At 60.0% G+C, this 16,763-nt stretch overlaps 1 protein-coding gene across 6 annotated transcripts in view; it reads left to right on the top strand.

Moving 5' to 3' along the window:
- Rilpl1 (Rab interacting lysosomal protein like 1) overlaps positions 1-16,049 on the top strand; it is a 31,156-nt gene extending 15,107 nt beyond the window's left edge. Inside the window, exons 5-9 of one of the 6 annotated variants that reach the window (XM_047560893.1) lie at positions 5,943-6,115; positions 8,062-8,154; positions 13,406-13,493; positions 13,723-13,741; positions 15,581-15,719. In XM_047560893.1, the coding sequence (XP_047416849.1) occupies positions 5,943-6,115; positions 8,062-8,154; positions 13,406-13,493; positions 13,723-13,734 (366 nt within the window). In that variant the 3' untranslated portion in view covers positions 13,735-13,741; positions 15,581-15,719. Of the gene's footprint in view, positions 1-5,942; positions 6,116-8,061; positions 8,155-13,405; positions 13,494-13,717; positions 13,742-15,580 lie in introns of all 6 variants that reach the window. The other 5 variants (XM_047560895.1, XM_047560891.1, XM_047560894.1 and 2 more) reach the window with 5 other exon arrangements.
- The last annotated feature ends 714 nt before the right edge of the window (positions 16,050-16,763 follow it).

Below are 16,763 nucleotides of genomic sequence, written 5' to 3'. Positions count from 1 at the left end.
GGGCCCCTGCGTTTAGCTACGTGTGACATAAACCTAAATCAAATGGTTTAAGGAGGGAAGAACAAGAAATTCATCGACTGTGACTGGAAGCTTCAGTTAGGAATAGCTTCAGGTGCAGCTGGTTCCAGACGCTCAGGAATCCTCGGCCCTTCTCTCAGGTTTGCTTCCTCCACATTGGTGTGGTTCTCAAGCCGGCTCTTGCCACATAGTGGCCCCGGGGACTCGGCCAACCTAGCAATTGCCGTGGGAAGAAACTGCTTCTTTACCCAGAGTCCCAGCAGACATCTCAGGGACCCCTGCATGGGCCCTTCCCGGAGCCTCTTGTGCTCGAGGTCTAGTGTGCTGACTGTCCACTCCTGAGTCTCGGGACTGGCCCCAGGTGCTCGTCTAAGTCACGGGGACTGGAGGTGGGAGAGGGTCTTTCTCCGGACGACCCCAGCAGCTTAGCTGGAGAAAGGCCGCAGTGCGGGCGGGGAGCCCCACGGAGCCAGGGCGGGAGGGCGCTCTCCCCAGGGTTTCCACAGGCGAGCGGCAGGGTTAGCTGGGGTCTTATGGAGGACGGGAAGGCGAGGCTGGGTGAAGGAGCGGGGCCAGGCCAGAGCCGCCGGCCGTGGCTGCTGGGAGCTCAGGCCTGTCTCCTGGCCGGGCGGGGCTGGTCCAAGGACACCAGCCTGGCCACGCCAGGAGGCTCCCAGCAAGGAGGACCGGACATTCCAGGCCTCCCTGCAGCCCGGCTGCTGGCTCAGCCTCCCTTTCTGGCGGCCGAGGGGGTGGAGAGGAGGGGGAGTGAGCGGTGGCAGCATCCAGGGGGGCTCTGCCGGGTCTGCCTGGTCCCTCGTCCCCAGGAGCTCTGCTGAGGATGCCTGTCAGTCAATGCGGGACCCAGGGCGCTGTGGCCTCACCACCCACTCCCGTGTGGCCGTCTCCTGGGTGGCCAGCGGTCAGCGTCCTTCACTGACAGATGGGCAGAATGATCCAGATGGGATCCGTAGGCTCACCCACGTAGCGGGGCTCAGGAAGAGGGGAAGCAGGGGAAGGCGGCCTTCAGGGCATCCCGAGACCCACGGGGTGGAGGCAGCTGGGCGTTCTGGCCTTGGCCTTGAGGCGGGTAGGTTTCCAGTGGAATGTGGAGCAGCCCCTTCCAGGCAGGGGGCGTCCGTTAGCCGTGGAGAATGCAGCACGCGGCTGGCGTGGGGCTCGTCCTGGGCATGGCTGGGGTGGGAGGCGGGCGCTGTGGAGGTGCCCGGGGCCAGGACTTTCTGACAGTTGTCTGGTTTTCCCTGATTTGCCTCCCGGCCAGGCGGTTTGAGCTGCAGTAGTCGAAGCCCGCTGCACGTTTTTACATCACACTCATTGAGGTGCGATCGATGCGGCGCACAGGTCAGCCGACTGCGGCACGTCTGTCATCCTGCAACCTGGGGGGCTGAGGCAGGAGGATTGCAAGTTTGAGGCCAGCCTCGCTCAGTAATTTAGCGAGGCCCTCAGCAACTTTTGAGACACTGTCTCAAAAAATAAAAAGGACTGGGGATGTCGCTAGGTGTTAGAGCACTCCTGGGTTCCATCCTCCGTACCGCAGAAAAGTAAGAAGAATAGTAAGTGAAATTTAAGGACCCGAGGGCGTGGCTCGGCGGCAGAGCCTGTGCGGAGGTTCAGGTTTGCCATCCCGTGGGTTCTAATCCGCTCCCCACGCTGCGTGGTCAACACCTCTACCTGGATGGTTTCCAGAGAGAAGCCCCCTGGGCCTTAGCACCCCTGCCGGCAGGTCCTCAAAGGCGCCCTGCCTCCCGGCTCCTCTGTTGACCCGAGTCCTTGAGAGCGGGAGGCGGGCTCCTGGCAGAGGCCCAGCAGCTCCGCGGGAGGAGCCCCGAGCCCTCTTGGATTCCTCCACCCTGCGAGTTTTGATTTGTAACCAGGCTTTGTTGAAAAAGTGAGGGCCCTGCAGCTGGTGTGTGGAACAGGGTTTGGAGGGGTTTACGCCTGGTAGGCGCAGGGGTCCCGAGACCAGAGCCCAGTCGTCCCTCGGCCGGGCCAGGGCCTGCTCTGAGGAATGTTCTTGGGCACGTCAGTGAGCCTGGCCGTAGAAACACTCCCAGGAGGCCAGGCCTCTGAGTGGAGGCCCAATCCAAGTTGCTGCCTCCTGGAGGCCCCTGGACAGGAAGGCCTTGCTCGCCAGCCGTTCTCTTCGGCCTCCCTGGGCAGCGGCTGGAGCCTCTGCCGTCTGTCTCCCTCTAGCTGTGCCCACGGAGCCTCCAGGGACAGTGACCAAGGCGGGAGGCCTGGCTTCCCCGAGATAACCGGAGCCTCCTCTGTTTCCTCGGGGGATGAGCCTCTCTGGGCAGCCAGCTGGCCCAACTGCCATTGTGGGAAGAGTCATCCAAGGCTCGGGCCAGGACAGGGCTGCCCAAGGCTGGAGCCACGGCCTGGGCCCCCGGGAGAGCTGGAGCCCCGTGGTGCCAGCATCGGGCCCTGTGCGCCTGGCTGACCCCTTAGCCCTGGGGAGTCAGGTCCTCTTCCCCAAAGCTCCTTCTGCAGAGAGGGAGAACTCGGCTCCCGGGAAGCCCTGCTGTGCTGCTGCGGGCTCAGACCAGAGGACCCTGGGGCGTGGCGGGGACCTGGTCATGGGGCTGAGCCACCAGGAGCCGTTGGCTTGCGAGCCCTCCTGGAGGTGAGGACTTGAGGGTCCCTTGACTCTGCCCTGCCCTGAGGCCCTCCAGGGACACGGCAGGCCGGGAGTTTTCTGGGGAGGGAGGGGCTGGAGGGAACCGTGTCCCAGGGTCCGAGTCCCCAGCAGGGGCCGCAGGGGCCGCCGTGGCGCAGTGCCCGGCAGGGAAAGCACAGGGGTGGGGGTCGCGGGGAGCCGCTGCCGCTCAGCCCTGGCCCAGGGTCGTCCTGGGGGCCTGGGCCCGGGGTGGCCTGATCCTCCAGTGCTTTTTCTAACAGGAAGCGCCATACCCGGGCTTCCGCGGGCAATCCCTCATCTTAGGCCGTCGGTCACTGACCCAGAGCCGTAGGCCACGGGGAGGGCCAAGCAGGCACTGCTGCCCGGAGTCCAGGGCAAACCCCACGCACAGGACCACCTCCGAAGCAAGACCTTCCGGGTTCCTGCCGGGTGGAGTTCCGTGTCTCTTCCCCTCTTTTACTATGTTACCCGGTCCCTTTCTGTGTGTAGCTGGCCTGCGCCTGTCCCCAGTACTGAGCTCAGTGACCAGCGCGGCACAGATGCTCAGTGAGCGCCGGCTCAGTGGTGGACCAGGTGCCCAGGGCGAGGCCGGGCAGGCGGGGCTGGGGGCCTGCGGGCCTGCTGGGTGCCGGTCACTCGGTGGCGGTGTCTTTCATGGAGGATGCTCTCTGCGTATACGGCGCGGGTGGCAGGAAGAGCAGCCCTGGGACTCTGCAGACCTGAACCTGGAAGACCTCCGGGGCTGTGGCGTCCTCAGCGCCTGCCGGGCCAGCTCTTGGGCGGGAAGACCCCGCTCATTTGCCCGGGTCTGGGGGCACAGGAGTCAGGTTAGGGTTTCCTGCTGCCTCCCTGCTGCCCGCCCGCCCCATGCTGAGGCTGGTGTGGTCAGACCCCTCCCCACCCAAACCGGCCTTGTGACTCCTCTGTCACCTGATCTACCCGGGGGTGGTGTCTCCTTTCAAGTGTCCTTTTCCGGAACAGCCCGTCCGAGACTCTCAGGATGTGAAGCCTTGCGGCTCGGCCTCCTGGAGTCCTTGGCTTCTTGGCCTCATGCCACTGGCCTGGCTTGAGTCCCATCTTCCCTGGGCCGCTATGGGGTGCTTTTTGGAGTGGGAGGGTGGGATGCCTGTGTCCATCCCCCTTTCCCTGCTCGGAGTTTCCACTGATGTCCCGGCCTCTGTCCGTTCCTTCTGGTCTACTGGAACTCAGCAGGCTTAAGACTGTCAGACGGCTGCTCCACCTGGAAAGGATGGGTCACCTGAAGACTGGCTAGGTGACGCGGGGGCAGCTTGAAGTACCTCCCAAAGGGAAAGTGACTGGGTGCAGTGACACACGCCTGTAATCCCGGCACCTCGGGAGGCTGAGGCAGGAGGATTGCAAGGTGGAGGCCAGCCTCAGCAACTTAGAATAAGTTAGAATAAAAAGGACTGGGGAATGTGGCTCAGTGGTGGAGTTCTTGTCTAGCTGGCACAAGACCTTGGTTCCCTTCCTAGTCGCTTGCGCGCGCTCTCTCTCTCTCTCTCTCTCTCTCTCTCTCTCTCTCTCACACACACACACACACACACACACACACGCACACACACGGGAAGTGTGGCCAGAACGTGGAGAGGCTGGGGTCTTGGGCTTTGCTGGTGGCTTTGCTGCAGAGGACGGGTTGGCATGGAAACTCAAAGAGTTCAACATGGGGTCACACGATCCAGCAGTTCCCGCCTGGGTGGGTGTCCTGAAGAGGGGCCACGGGGTTCGGTCAGGTCCTCAGCCATGAAGTTTGTTAGCGTTGCCGTCCACAGTCACCGCGGGGTGGAAGCAACCCGGCATCCCCTGGACGGAAGCCTGGACAGAGCATGGTCTGTCCACACAAAGGAAGATCCTCCAGCCTCGGGAAGGAATCGGGTTGGTTTCCGTTCTGGGTCGAGCCCAGAGTGCCGCCCCCTGACTCCATCCCCCGCCCTTTCTGTTTTGAGACAAACCTGCTGAGTTGCCTTGGCTGGTCTCAAACCTGGAATCCTCCTCCCTCAGCCTCCCGAGTGGCTGGGGTCACGGGTGTGCGCACGCCCCTGGCTGGGTACGTGCTGCAGCGTGAAGGAGCCTCGGAACGTTCTGCTGAACCAGAGGCCAGACGCAGGCCCGCATCCTGCACGGGTCCGTTTACAGGCAGCGCCCAGCGTAGGCACAGCCGGGGCAGCGAGCAGGCCGCTGGCCGTGGGGCTGGGGTGTCTGTCGGAGGAATGGCAGTGATTGCTTAGTGAGCGTGGGGCCTCCTTTTGGGGCGAGGAGAATGTTCTGGAACTAGAGGTGAGAGTTGCACAACATTGTAAGCGTAAAGGCCACTAAACTGTATGTACGCTTAGGAAGTTAACCAGGGGCCGGGCACGGTGGCGCACGCCTGTCATCCCAGTGGCTCGGGAGGCTGAGGCAGGAGGATCGCTAGTTCAAAGCCAGCCTCAGCAACTTAGTGAGACCCTAAGCAACTCAGTGAGACCCTGTCTCTAAATAAAACACAGGGCTGGGGATGCAGCTCCATGGTTAAGTGTCCCTGGGTTCTATCCCTGGGATAGAAAAAAAAAGAGCAGAAAGGAGAGAGATCATGGGGCTGGGGTGTCTGTCGTGTGCAAGATCGAGTTTGGTCCCCAGCACTGTAAAAAAGAAGGGAAATGGTAACATTTATGTCGTGTGTGTTTTGCTGTGATTTAAAGGAAAAGGGCCCTTGCTCTGGAAGAAGGTGGGAGGCCAGGGTTGGGGTCCGACCCAGGGCAGCGACTCGGCATGAAACTGGCATCCGTGTGTCACCTGCCTGGAGGAGAAACACCCTGCCTGGGCAAGATGCCAAGGGCCTGTGTCGGAGGGGAAACCGGGCTTATGTCGGGGGAAACGATGGAGGTGGCGCGTGGGCTGCGATCACCACCACGCTGGCCACATCAGCAAAGGTCTTAGTGGGATGTGAGCAAAGAACCTGCCAAGGAAGAGCAAGCGGATGCCGGAGGGGGCGGCGTTGGAGGCCGGCGCTGCTCGCCGAGCGTCCTCATAATAGAACCCTGAGTGGGGAGGCCCGGGGAGGCAGGCCCGGCTACGGAGGGGGAGCCACCCACAGGCGGCCCGCGCTGCCATCTCCAGGGGAGACCGTAGCAGAGGCCGCCCTCGGGGGCTGAAAATAGCACCCGGCCAGCTGCTCAGACCCGGGAGGGGGAGCCGGGCTGTCTCGGGAAGTGGAGTGGGTGCTGGGCTGGCTGCCGGGAGCTCACCAGCGCCTCTCCTCCTCCAGGCGGAGCCAGCGGGAGAGGAGCGTGTCTCAGACACCGAGAGGGTGGCCCTGGACCTCAAGGACCCCAACCGCCCCCGCTTCACGCTGCAGGAGCTCCGGGACGTGCTGCAGGAGCGGAACGAGCTCAAGTCCCAGGTGTTCCTGCTGCAGGAGGAGCTGGCCTACTACAAGAGGTGAGCGGCAACCCCGGCGGCCTCCCTTCCGGAGCCATAGCCTCCAGGAGACCCGCAGCCTCCGGGAGACCTGCGAGTCTGCTCTTTTCCCAAAACCTCTCTGGCCCACAGCCTTTATGTACAGGCTCGCCAGCCCCTGTGCAGCCCGACCGGAGCATCTGCTCGGTCACGGTTCTTCAACTGTTAGCAGAAACAGCAGCCAGACCCAGGGCAGCGGGGCACCCCCAAACCACGCACCTTAATATTTTTGCAGCCAAGATAAGAGCATTCGTCGTAAATGGGATAAAGATCACAAGCTGCCTCATAGCTGTTTGTTGTAGATTTTGCCACCAAATGAATTACCAACATAAAAATTAAAAAGCCGGGTGCAGGGGCGCACGCCTGTCAGCCCAACGGCTCGGGAGGCTGAGGCAGGAGGATCATGAGTTCAGAGCCAGCCTCAGCAACAGAGGCACTAAGCAACTCAGTGAGACCCTGTCTCTAAATAAAATGCGAAATAGGGCTGGGGGTGTGGCTCAGTGGTTGAGCACCCCTGGGTTCAATCCCTGGTACCAAACAAATAAATAAATAAAATATAATAAAAAGAAGTGTTCTTGAGGCTTTTGCTGCAGCCAGCTTGAGTCACCGTCTCAGACTGTGCCTCCTCGGACTCTTCTGGCCTCTTACACACTGTTCTTCTTTTTGTTACTCAAAACACACCAGGCTGTGGCTGGGGATGTAGCTCAGTGGTAGGACTCTTGCCTAGTGCAAGGCCCTGGATTGGATCCCTTTTCTTTTTGCCAAAAAAAAAAAAAAAAAAAAGACCCCACCACACTTGTTCCTGCCTCAGGACATTGGACCGTGCTGCTCCTGCTGTTAGGAAAAGATTGACTTGGCTTCCCGTGGTTGACTCCTCGTTATTCAGAGATCAGTCAGGTGTCACCTCCTCCTCAGAGAGGGCTTCTCCACCTCCCCGTGTCCGAGGGTGTGCCCTCCTGGGTGCAATGGCACACGCCTGTCGTCCCAGCAACTCTGGAGGCCGAGGCAGGAAGGTGGAAATTTGAAGCCAGTCTCAGCGACTTAGCGAGACCCTCAAAGTCACAAAATCAAAAGCGACAAGGACTGGGGATGTGGCTCAGTGATGGAGCGCCCCTGGGTTCTGTCCCTGGCATGGATAAAACCCCGGGGCAGCCTGACCCGCGCACGGACCCCTTGCCGGGTTCTGCTTTCTTCGCGGCCCTTCCCCTCCCATGTTCCGTCCTCAGCGCCACAGAAAAATAAATAAATAAAGTTACTTTTTTAATAAAAAGCTAGTACTTTAAAAAAATTAAAAGGAGCAGGTGCCAGATGTGGCCCCCGCTCCAGCAGGGAAGGCGAGGTGCACAGAAAATCCAGTGCCCAGCGTGTTTACCCACAGTCCCCCGAGCCTGGCACAAGGTCTGACCCGCCGCGCTGGGGGTTCCCAGATGGGCCTGATCAACAGGCTTGCAGACGGGGTGCGACCGGAAGGCTTCTTGGAGGAGGTGGCCTTTGGACTGGGCCTGCCTTGCAGGCTAGGGTGGACCCTGGCCTGGGACGTTGGAGGTGTGGACGGCTTGCCTCAGGGAAGCGCCCCGGAGGTGTTTGTAAGGATGGGGAGCCGGGAGCGGTGCTGTTTGGCTGGAGTCGGGGAAACTGAAAATCAGGAGGCGAGACCCTTCTGAAGTTCCCCATATTTGTCCGCTGGGCCAGAGAAGCTGCAGGGCCCTGTGTCCATTGGTGGCCTCGGGACTGGACCTGCCTCTGAACAGGCCACAACCAGGGCTGAGAGAGAACATGGGGCCACCTCGCTGTTGTCCCGCCACTTAAGCTCATTCCCCCCACAAAATAAAAGTATGTGCGCCCTCTCAGACCCTCACACGGTACCTTCTGGAATGTTCCAGTTCCCGCTGAATTCTTGACTCATGAACTTGTACCTCTCTTTCCAGTGAAGAAATGGAAGAGGAAACTCGAATACCCCAGCCTCCACCCGTGGCCCACCCGAGAACGTCCCCCCAGCCGGAGTCTGGCATCAAGCGACTGTAAGTGAGGCGCCTGGGACTGTCCCACCCGCTGGCCTGGACTCCCATGGGAACCTGGATCCCCTCTCCCAGGTGCCCGCCCCAGGGCCAGGCCTGTCACTAACCACATCCCGCTGAGACGTGCTTAACCCCGGCCTCGGTTCATCTGCCTGCCTGAAGGCTGAGCTCCCTCGGGGTCTCTGGGCAGAGAGGGGAGCGTTGGGCTCGGGGAGGGGGCTTGGGCCTGTGGCTGAAGTTCAGGCACTTGCTTGAGTGTGTCGTGGGCGGGCGGAGCGCTGGCCTTGGAGACCAGAGAGCAGGGCTGGGGCGGGGGCTCGAGCCTAGAGGGCTGGAACCCAGCTCAGGTGCCTGGTGTGGCCGGGCCACCCCGCCTGTGCGTTCCAGCCGTGACTCGTCCCCGTAGCCCTGTCCCTCCACTGGGTATTCCCCAGTGCCAAATACATGCAGCGTCGGGCCCTGGTTGCTGTGGGAGACACAAAAGAAGGAGAGCAACCCGTGCCCACCCTCGGCCAGACTTGAGGCCATTCCGTGGTTCTTGGGTCCCTTTGAGATTCTGATGAAAGCGGACGGATCTTTGCCTTGGAGAAGACAGGTGAAATGTCACCTGCCACTTCAGGAGGTGCTGGACCCTGCAGGCCTTGAGACAGCGGGTCTGGCTGGATACCGGGGACCGGCTGTGGTCCACGCTGGCCGCATGGGGACCTCATCACAGAGCTGAGCCCGAGGCTGTCCTTCCCGTGTTGTGGCTAAGGAAAGCGGGGCCCCTGCCCAGAGTCCTGTGGCTGGTAAGAGGCAGGGCCAGGGTTTGAACCCGGCAGCCTGGCCCCTGCCTCGGAGCCTCTCTCCCCTCGGGGGACCCCCAGCTCTTCCCGGGGCTGGAGAGGCCTCAGTTCTGCCCCCAAGGCCCAGCAGGAGCCTGGGGAAGCAGGTGGCGTGGCTCAGGTGTGAGGGAGGAAGCAGAGCGCCCGGCACACGTCTCGTCCTTCCCAACTCAGCCACCCTGCGAGGTTCTCGGCTGGTTCTTAGCCTCTGGGTTGACCCAGTGCAGGGTGTGGGCAGGTTTGTGACAGGTGACACGGAGTGGAGGATGGCTTCCCGGGGTATCTGGGTTAATACTCGGCCCCCTTCTTCCCAGCTACGTGGAGCTTATGAGCTTGGCCCTAGATCCCTGGATTGGGAGGTGGTACGGTTCCAAGTTCCGGTTACAGATAAATATTTCCTAAGAATGAAACATGGAACCAGAAAATTCTTCCTCTTCCAAAGTTGTCCTGACCATTTGATAATTTGTGGTCTTTCATGTTTGTGGTTGAAACTCAGCTCAAGTAACTGAAGAAAAAGAATTTGGTTAAGTAACCAAAATTTCCCAGGTTGTACCTGCTTCAGGCTCAGCTGGATCCAGGCCTTGTTTCTTCCACCCTTGACTTAGCATCCTCTCTCTGAGCTCCATTCTCTGGCATGCTCCCCCAGACTGCAGTGGGCAATATGGCAACCATAAATTCAGTGTTCAGTCTTGTCTGGAGCTAGTTCAGATTCTCTTCCCAGGAGTTCTGCGGAAATCACAGAACCAAGCCTCATTGGCTCTGACTGGTCACATGATCCCTCCTAAACCAATCACAGGGCAGCACATGGATTGTGTTTCATCCCTGAATCTTAGAGTAGCTTTAACTCCATTCAGTTCACATAGACCAAAATTGGGATGAACGGGTCCCCACACAAGATCAGAGTGCTGGACAGAAATGCGACTGTCCACTGTAGCTTGGTCCTGGGCATGGGCGGCCCTCCCCAGTCTGTTTCCTGCAATTCGGGAAGCAGTAAGTCTGGGCTTGAGCTCTGGGCCCCCTACCAGCCCCACTCCCGTAAAGGACAGCAGAGTCCATCCTCACGTGCTGCAGGGACCACAGCTTCGGGGTCACCCCTGGCACCTGCCAGCAGTTTCCTGAGCCCCGACCTGCCTGGGCCGTGGAGGGGAGACCAGGTTCTGCATCCTTGGGGGGTTCATCCCCCTTCAGCCTCTCGGGAACCCGGGTACCGGTCTCTGCCGAGCTGAGAATTCCCTCCAGCTGGGCCTTTCTGACTTCCTGGTCGCTCCAGCCGGTCTCTGAACAGTGGCTGAGCTTGACTTTTGCCAGCCTCGATTTAGGTAACCTGGGCGTTACCAGGGCCGCCCACACGCCCTCTTCCGTTAGCTCTGCCCCCGCCTGGCCCGGCTGCCCGCGGCTGCCCTTCTTTTCCAGGCTCCTTTGCAGAGTCCCTTCTACCTTTAGCTTATCCTCTGGTGCCGTGAGCCTGGCAGGGGAGCCAGCTGGACCCGGTGCCAAGAGAAACAGAGACAAAGGGGAGCCACCCTCCCACCCGGGGGTGCAGGCCAGTCCCGCGGCAGCCCCTGCCTTCGGGGCGTAACTGGGGGGCCAGCCGACACAAAAGGCTTTTGACCAGCCCAGCCAAGACACTGGTAGCTTTTGTCCTCCTCGCTGGACAGGGAGCTGTGGCCTGTGAGCCCAGAGGCTGGGAGGAACGTGGGGCAAGGGCAGAGCTTCCGCAGGGCGGGAACAGCAGTTCTTAAGAACTCGCCTCCTGCGCTGTGCCCGTCTGGGCCTGTCTACTCCGAGGTGCTTCCCTTACAGTCCTGCAGCTGCTGAGTGGACCTCCAGCTGGGCTCCAGCCCAGCCCAGTGCCCCTGACCCAGCGTCCGTCCCCCACCTGTCACTCCCCAGCTGTTGAGGAATGACCAGCAGGGAGGCTTGACGAGGCCTCACCACTTAGATCACTTGAACCAAGGCATCTTCCACCCTGCCAGAGGCCCGGAGCTGGGACACTGTCCCCCTTTCTCAGATGAGGAAACCGAGGCCCAGGGAAGCCGGGGACGTCCATTAGATGGTGTTGCCAACAAGGCTCAGGGTTGGGCTTCTGAACCCCTCCCTGCCTTTGTCTGCACAAACCCCTCCCAAGTCCGAGCTGTGGGCTGACTGCCCAGGTCCCTTATCGCCAACATGCCACGAGTCACGGAGACGTCAGACTCGACATTCTGGGCTCAACATAACAGGGCAACCAGAAACGCTCGCTGCCAGTCAAAACAGCCTGAAGATGGTCCAGGAATAGCTCGTGACTAGCGGCCGCGGCTGGAGGGGACGTTGGCACCGGTCGGGGAGGTCACGCGGAGCCCCCGCTGACTTCAGCCTGGGCCCCAGAGAGCCGGGCAGCAGCGCCCCTCTGGTGCGGGTCAGCAGCTCTGCACTGGGGAACCTCAGGTGACCGTGGAGACCGGGGGCCTCAGCTGGGGCAGGGCACTGGGGACGCGAGGGCTCGGAACTGGCCCTGCAGACCGGAAAGGCCCGCCTGGGAGTAGGTGGCCGCACAGTCTTAAACAGGAGGGGACACGGTGCATTCTGTCCCTGTCCTCCCACCCACCACCCTCCTCGCTTCAGCCAGAAATAGCTGCTTCTCTGCCGCCCATGGTGCCGCCTAAATGCCAGCGTTAGATGCGTCTGGCTCGAGTCTCCCAGGGCTACTTGGTGGGGAGGGAGGAGTTAAGCCCGCCACACCCTGTCCAGGACATAAGCTCTTGGCCACAAGGGTCATGGAAGCGGCTGTCCCTCTGGAGGTGGCGGCTTCTGCAGGGCAGTGCCTGGGATACCGCAGGCCAGGGCTGCACTCAGTGACCAGCAGGCCACACCGACAGGAGCTCAGCCGGGCTCCTCAGGCCACCTAGAGCCCCTGCTCACCTGTCTGGCCCCTGACCAGGCCCCAAATGAGCCCAGCATGTCCGGGTGGGCAGACAAACATCCACGTGGTGCCTGGGACCACCTGCCACGCAGTATGTCCCAGGGGGGTTGCCCCCTTGGGACACTCTGACCAAGGCAGGTGCAAAGCGGTACGTCCTGGGGCAACCTGTGTCCGGCAGCCTGGCTTCTCAGAATAGGGAGCGTTTGTTTAGGCGAAGGTACATCCTCTGTTTTCCGTGTCACTGTGAAAAACTGTCCAGGTGTTCCAGGACTCCCGGCTCCTCGGTACAGAGCCTTCAGGTTCATCCAAACATACAGGAGTCCCCAAACCTCATCGGAGATAACCAGTTTACATCTTTTCTCAGTCACCTTGAAAAAAAAAAATCACCCTGGGCACGGTGGCACACACCTATAATCCCAGCGACTCCTGAGGCTGAGGCAGGAGGATCGCAAGTTTGAGGCCAGCCTCAGCAACTTAGGGAGACCCTGTCTCAAAAGATATATATACACATATTTTTTGGTATCAGAGATTGAACCCAGGAGTGCTCAACCACGGAGCCACATCCCCAGCCCTTTTTAAATATTTTATTGAGAGACAGGGTCTCTCTGAGTTGCCGTTGCTGAGGCTGACTTTGAACTCACGATCCTCCTGCCTCAGCCTCCTGAGCCACTGGGATTACAGGCGTATGCCACTGTGCCTGGTCTGTCTCAAAATTTTTAAAAAGGGACTGGGGAAGTATTTCAATGGTAGAGCACCCCAGGACTCCCAAAAAGAAGGAGGAAAAAATCTTAGTTTTTCAAACTAAGCCTCGGTGACCTGGTTGGAGTTGACTTCATTTCTGCTCCCCCGCCGAGGGACGGATGAGCGTTACTGTTGGCTCTGGGCCCCCAGACGGGTGGGGTGAGGAGACCCCTCCTAGGGCGGCCCAGCCTGCCTTGGCCTTCATCCTCCCGGGCCTCCTGGGAGCAGGGAGCCTGCAGCCTGCGTGGGGGAGGCCTGGGGGAGGCTGGAAGCACCTGGACTCCCCTGCCCCCCAGGCCCACTGTCCCTCCCTGGAGGGCCACTCTTGTCACACACTGTCACACACCACCTTTTGTTGGGCTGCTGTAACAAAGTGCCGCCGACAGGCTCCCAGATCTGCAGGCCCGAGACCAGGGTGTCAGCAGGGGTGGCTGGTGAGGACGGTCCATCCAGGCCCCCTTCGCCTGTGGGGTCTGCTGGCCTCTCCGGCCAGCCGTGGCCTGTGGGAGCGTCACTCAGGGCTCTGCCTTTGTGACCTCAGGTCACCCCCTCTCTCAGGCTCATGTCCAAGTTGCTGCCATTGACAGGAACGTCCGTGCCGCTGGGTGGGGCCCGTCCTCCCAGGTCCCATCCCTTAGGGGCCCCGTGTCTACACCAGGGTGCCTTCTGAGGCGCCGGGGTCAGTCGCAACACCTGGATCGGGGAGGGGCCCCGTCCACCCCTGCGGCCGGCGCTGCAGGGGCCCTTTCTTCATCTTCTCCGTGTCTGTCTGTACTTCTCCAACCAGGATCTTTACCGCCATCATGCCCATGGTGGCGGCTGGACTGATACTAGATGACCCCTCGCTGCAGCCTGTGCGACGCCTCGTTCCCCTTGTAGGCACTGCGTGTGTTTGGGGTTCCGTTTGCGCTGCGCCTTGGGGATGTGTGCTGAGGCTGCTGCTGGGGCCAGCCCGCGTCCCTGGGTCACTGGAGCTGCATGGCCGTCACCTGCGAGTGACCGCAGAGGCGCCCACCTGCACGTGTGCAGCCCGGAGTTCTCGGCTCGCTCACCCCTAATTCTTTTTATCTCTTTTTATCTCGCCTTGCCCATGATCCAGTAAAGAAGGTCCTTTAAGTGACGGGTCAGTAAGCACCGCCCACCGCCGTCCCCGAGTGCCACTAACCCGTGTTCTCCTCCCTCCTGGGCCAAGCTTTCTAAACTGCTTTGTCGTGCCACGCCACAGGCAGCCGGCTGTTTGATCTTGTTACAGAAGGGAAAGCGGAGGGAGGCTGGGGGACCCTCGCCACGCTGAGCGGCTTTCCTGCTTGCTGTGGTCTGCAAGGACAGGGTGGCGCTGGGTTTCTGACCGCGGATGGCCTCAGTTCCCCGGGGGCGAGCCCGCACACGCGTCCGCTGGGAAGGCGTGAGCCCTGGGTTGCTAGGGAGAGCTTCCCCGGGTAAGCCTGGCCTCCCTGGCATTACGGTGGCGGGTACTTTACTCCTGGCCGAGCTGCCAGGAGGAGCCAGTGAGCACAGAAGAGTGAGATCATTTTCCGCCCGACGTGATTAAAACCAAGCCCCACAGGTGATCGCGCCAAAAGACAGGAACAGGGATAGCGGCGGACGTCTCCGTGGCTTCCACCCGCTCCCTGGGGACAGCACAGCTCTTAGTCCCCTCTTGCCCGGTTCAGAGATGCAAGACAGGGGAGGAGTGGGGTCAGAGCCCGAGGTCCTGACGGAGACTTGGGAGCGCAGAGCCCTGGGGAACCCTCAGAAGGGGCCAGCTCAGGTCGCCGCCAGGGTCCTGGTCTCTGCGGGCGCATCTCTGAGGCACCCACAGGTTCACTCCAAGCCACATGCAGGAGTCACAGCGGAGCCGGGCAGGGCGGCCCAGGCCTGCGATTCCGGGCCAGCCTGGGCAACGTAGGGAGACCCTGACTCAAAAATTTAAAAAATAAACAAGATCTGGGACGCAGCTCAGTGGTGAAGCACCCCTGGGGTCAATCCCCAGTACTGAAAAGAGGAAAAAAATAAATAACAAGACTCCTTGGGGCTGGTTTGTAGCTCTTCCAGCCCTGGGCTCCCTCCCCACGCTGCGGGGAGAGGCCCTGGGCCTGGAGTCCTCTCAGGCTCCAGCTGATTATAGCAGTTCCTTCCAGAAGCTTCCCCATGAAGCCCATTTTTAAAATCCAAACTGATGGTTCCCAAATTTCTCTCACCTACTATATTCACAGTGTTTTTCTAAACAGAAAACTCTGTACCAAGACTTACTTAATATATTTTTTGGTCTCATTTTTCTTAAATACCTACAAGAGGGGTTGGGGATGTAGCTCAGTGGGTAGAGTGCTTGCCTCGCAGGCACAAGGCCCTGGGTTCAACCCCCAGCACCACAAAAAAATAAATAAATAAATAAATAAAATACCACCAAGGGCCTCACGCTAAGCAGTAACATCCAGGAAGCCTGGGCTTCCAGTGTGCGTTGTCTCCTGGTGGACATTACGTAATCCGTACCCAGTGCACTTGGGGAGATTGATGCCTTACGCCAGCCACCTTAAATTCCACGCAGCTTTCAAGTGCTCCTCTCTTGGCCTCATAGGGGCACCAAAGGAGCCCCTGAGCTGGGCGGAGCGCCCGCCTGGCATGAGCAGGGCCCTGAGTCCCACCCCAGCACCGCAGAACAGACCCAAGGTTTGTAGCTCTGGGTTCTCCCTGTCCCCGGAAGGACCCTGCGGGCCACGCTGGGGGAACCCCCACAGCCACACGTGCATGCCTTGTGCAGGTGGCCTCCGAGGGCCTGAGACCTAATGTCACGCGGTCGCCCCTGCTGCTTTCTGGAACCCTCTGACTGCCCCCGACTTTTCCCTCCCACCTGGTGTGGATGTGCCCGGTGTTGGCTGCTGTGTGTCCCTGGCATTGTGAACAACAATCAAGGTGCCCGCAGAGGGTCCGCTCTCACGGCTGTCTCGTTTCCCTCCAAAAGGTTTAGCTTCTTCTCCCGAGATAAGCGCCTGGCCAGCACCCGGAGGAGCGTGCACATCCACGAGTCCTTTGGCCAGTGGGCCCACACCCAGCGGGACGACGGGTACACAGAGCAAGGACAGGAAGCCCTGCAGCACCTGTGACCGCCGCCCGAGGGCCTGCAGTCCACACCGGCTACCGAACCGAATGGACCCTGCCGAACCCCAGCCAGGGGCCACCGGCCCACACCCGGTGCGGATGAGCCCTCAAAACGAGCCCCTCAAACAAACTGTGCTTTGAGGGTGGACTTTGAAAAACTGATGCCAAACCCTGAAGAAATGTCTATTTATATCCAGGGCTCTCGCCGTTTATAATAGATGACTCTGACCCCTTAGGATATATATTTAATATTCCCATGAACAGAGGCCAGATTTTTGCGTTAATCTTAGTAACAAGCTTCTTTAAGCCAAATACATCACTTGCCACTGTAATCGCTGTTTGATTTGCCTCATATAAAATTCTCGGTGTAGAGGTTTTATCATCACTCATGGGAGGCAGGGAGAGGCAGCTTTTATCATCATGAAACTGCTCCGCTGATAAATGGCTGCAGAGGACACACTGGACAGCTTCTGATGTCCCAGGGTGGGCTGCCCCAGCTCAGACACATAGCAACAGGACAATTTTCCAAGAGCCAGCAGCTGGTCCTCATAAGCCCATAGTGCAGGGCCACGTCCAAAGCCGTGTGCCTTGAGTCTGCTATACCTAATGCAGTCCTAACCCAACAGTCACTAAGGATGAGACATTGCAACATCTCGTGTGCATTTCTTTTTTAATGGCATCTTTTTTCCCATCAGTGTTCACTGTGCGAGATACTTAGCATCCCGCAAAGAAAACAAATGTCCCAAAGCAGGTGGGAGCAGAGTGCCCAGGTGATGCAGGATGATGGGGGGTTACCAGTGGGCAGATGGCTTGGGGCCGCACATCTGGCTGACTCACTCTGCAGTGGCCAGCTGCCCTGGCTGCACCCGAGCAGATGGGCTGGTTCACATGGCTTCTCTCCACCTGTGGAACGCCCAGTGTGCAGGGTGAGGTGTACATAAATTCAAAAGGGGGACACTTCCTGAGAGCACTCGGGGACATGACAACGTGGGACCACATTCTAGGCATTCAGCTAGCGTCTCCCTCAGGCGGATCTGCAGGAGCTG

The sequence above is a fragment of the Sciurus carolinensis genome, chromosome 8, assembly GCF_902686445.1.
Source record: "Sciurus carolinensis chromosome 8, mSciCar1.2, whole genome shotgun sequence".
Lineage (NCBI taxonomy): Eukaryota > Metazoa > Chordata > Mammalia > Rodentia > Sciuridae > Sciurus > Sciurus carolinensis.
The sequence above is the reverse complement of the archived record's forward strand: the minus strand, read 5'-3'. Positions and strand labels throughout refer to the sequence as shown.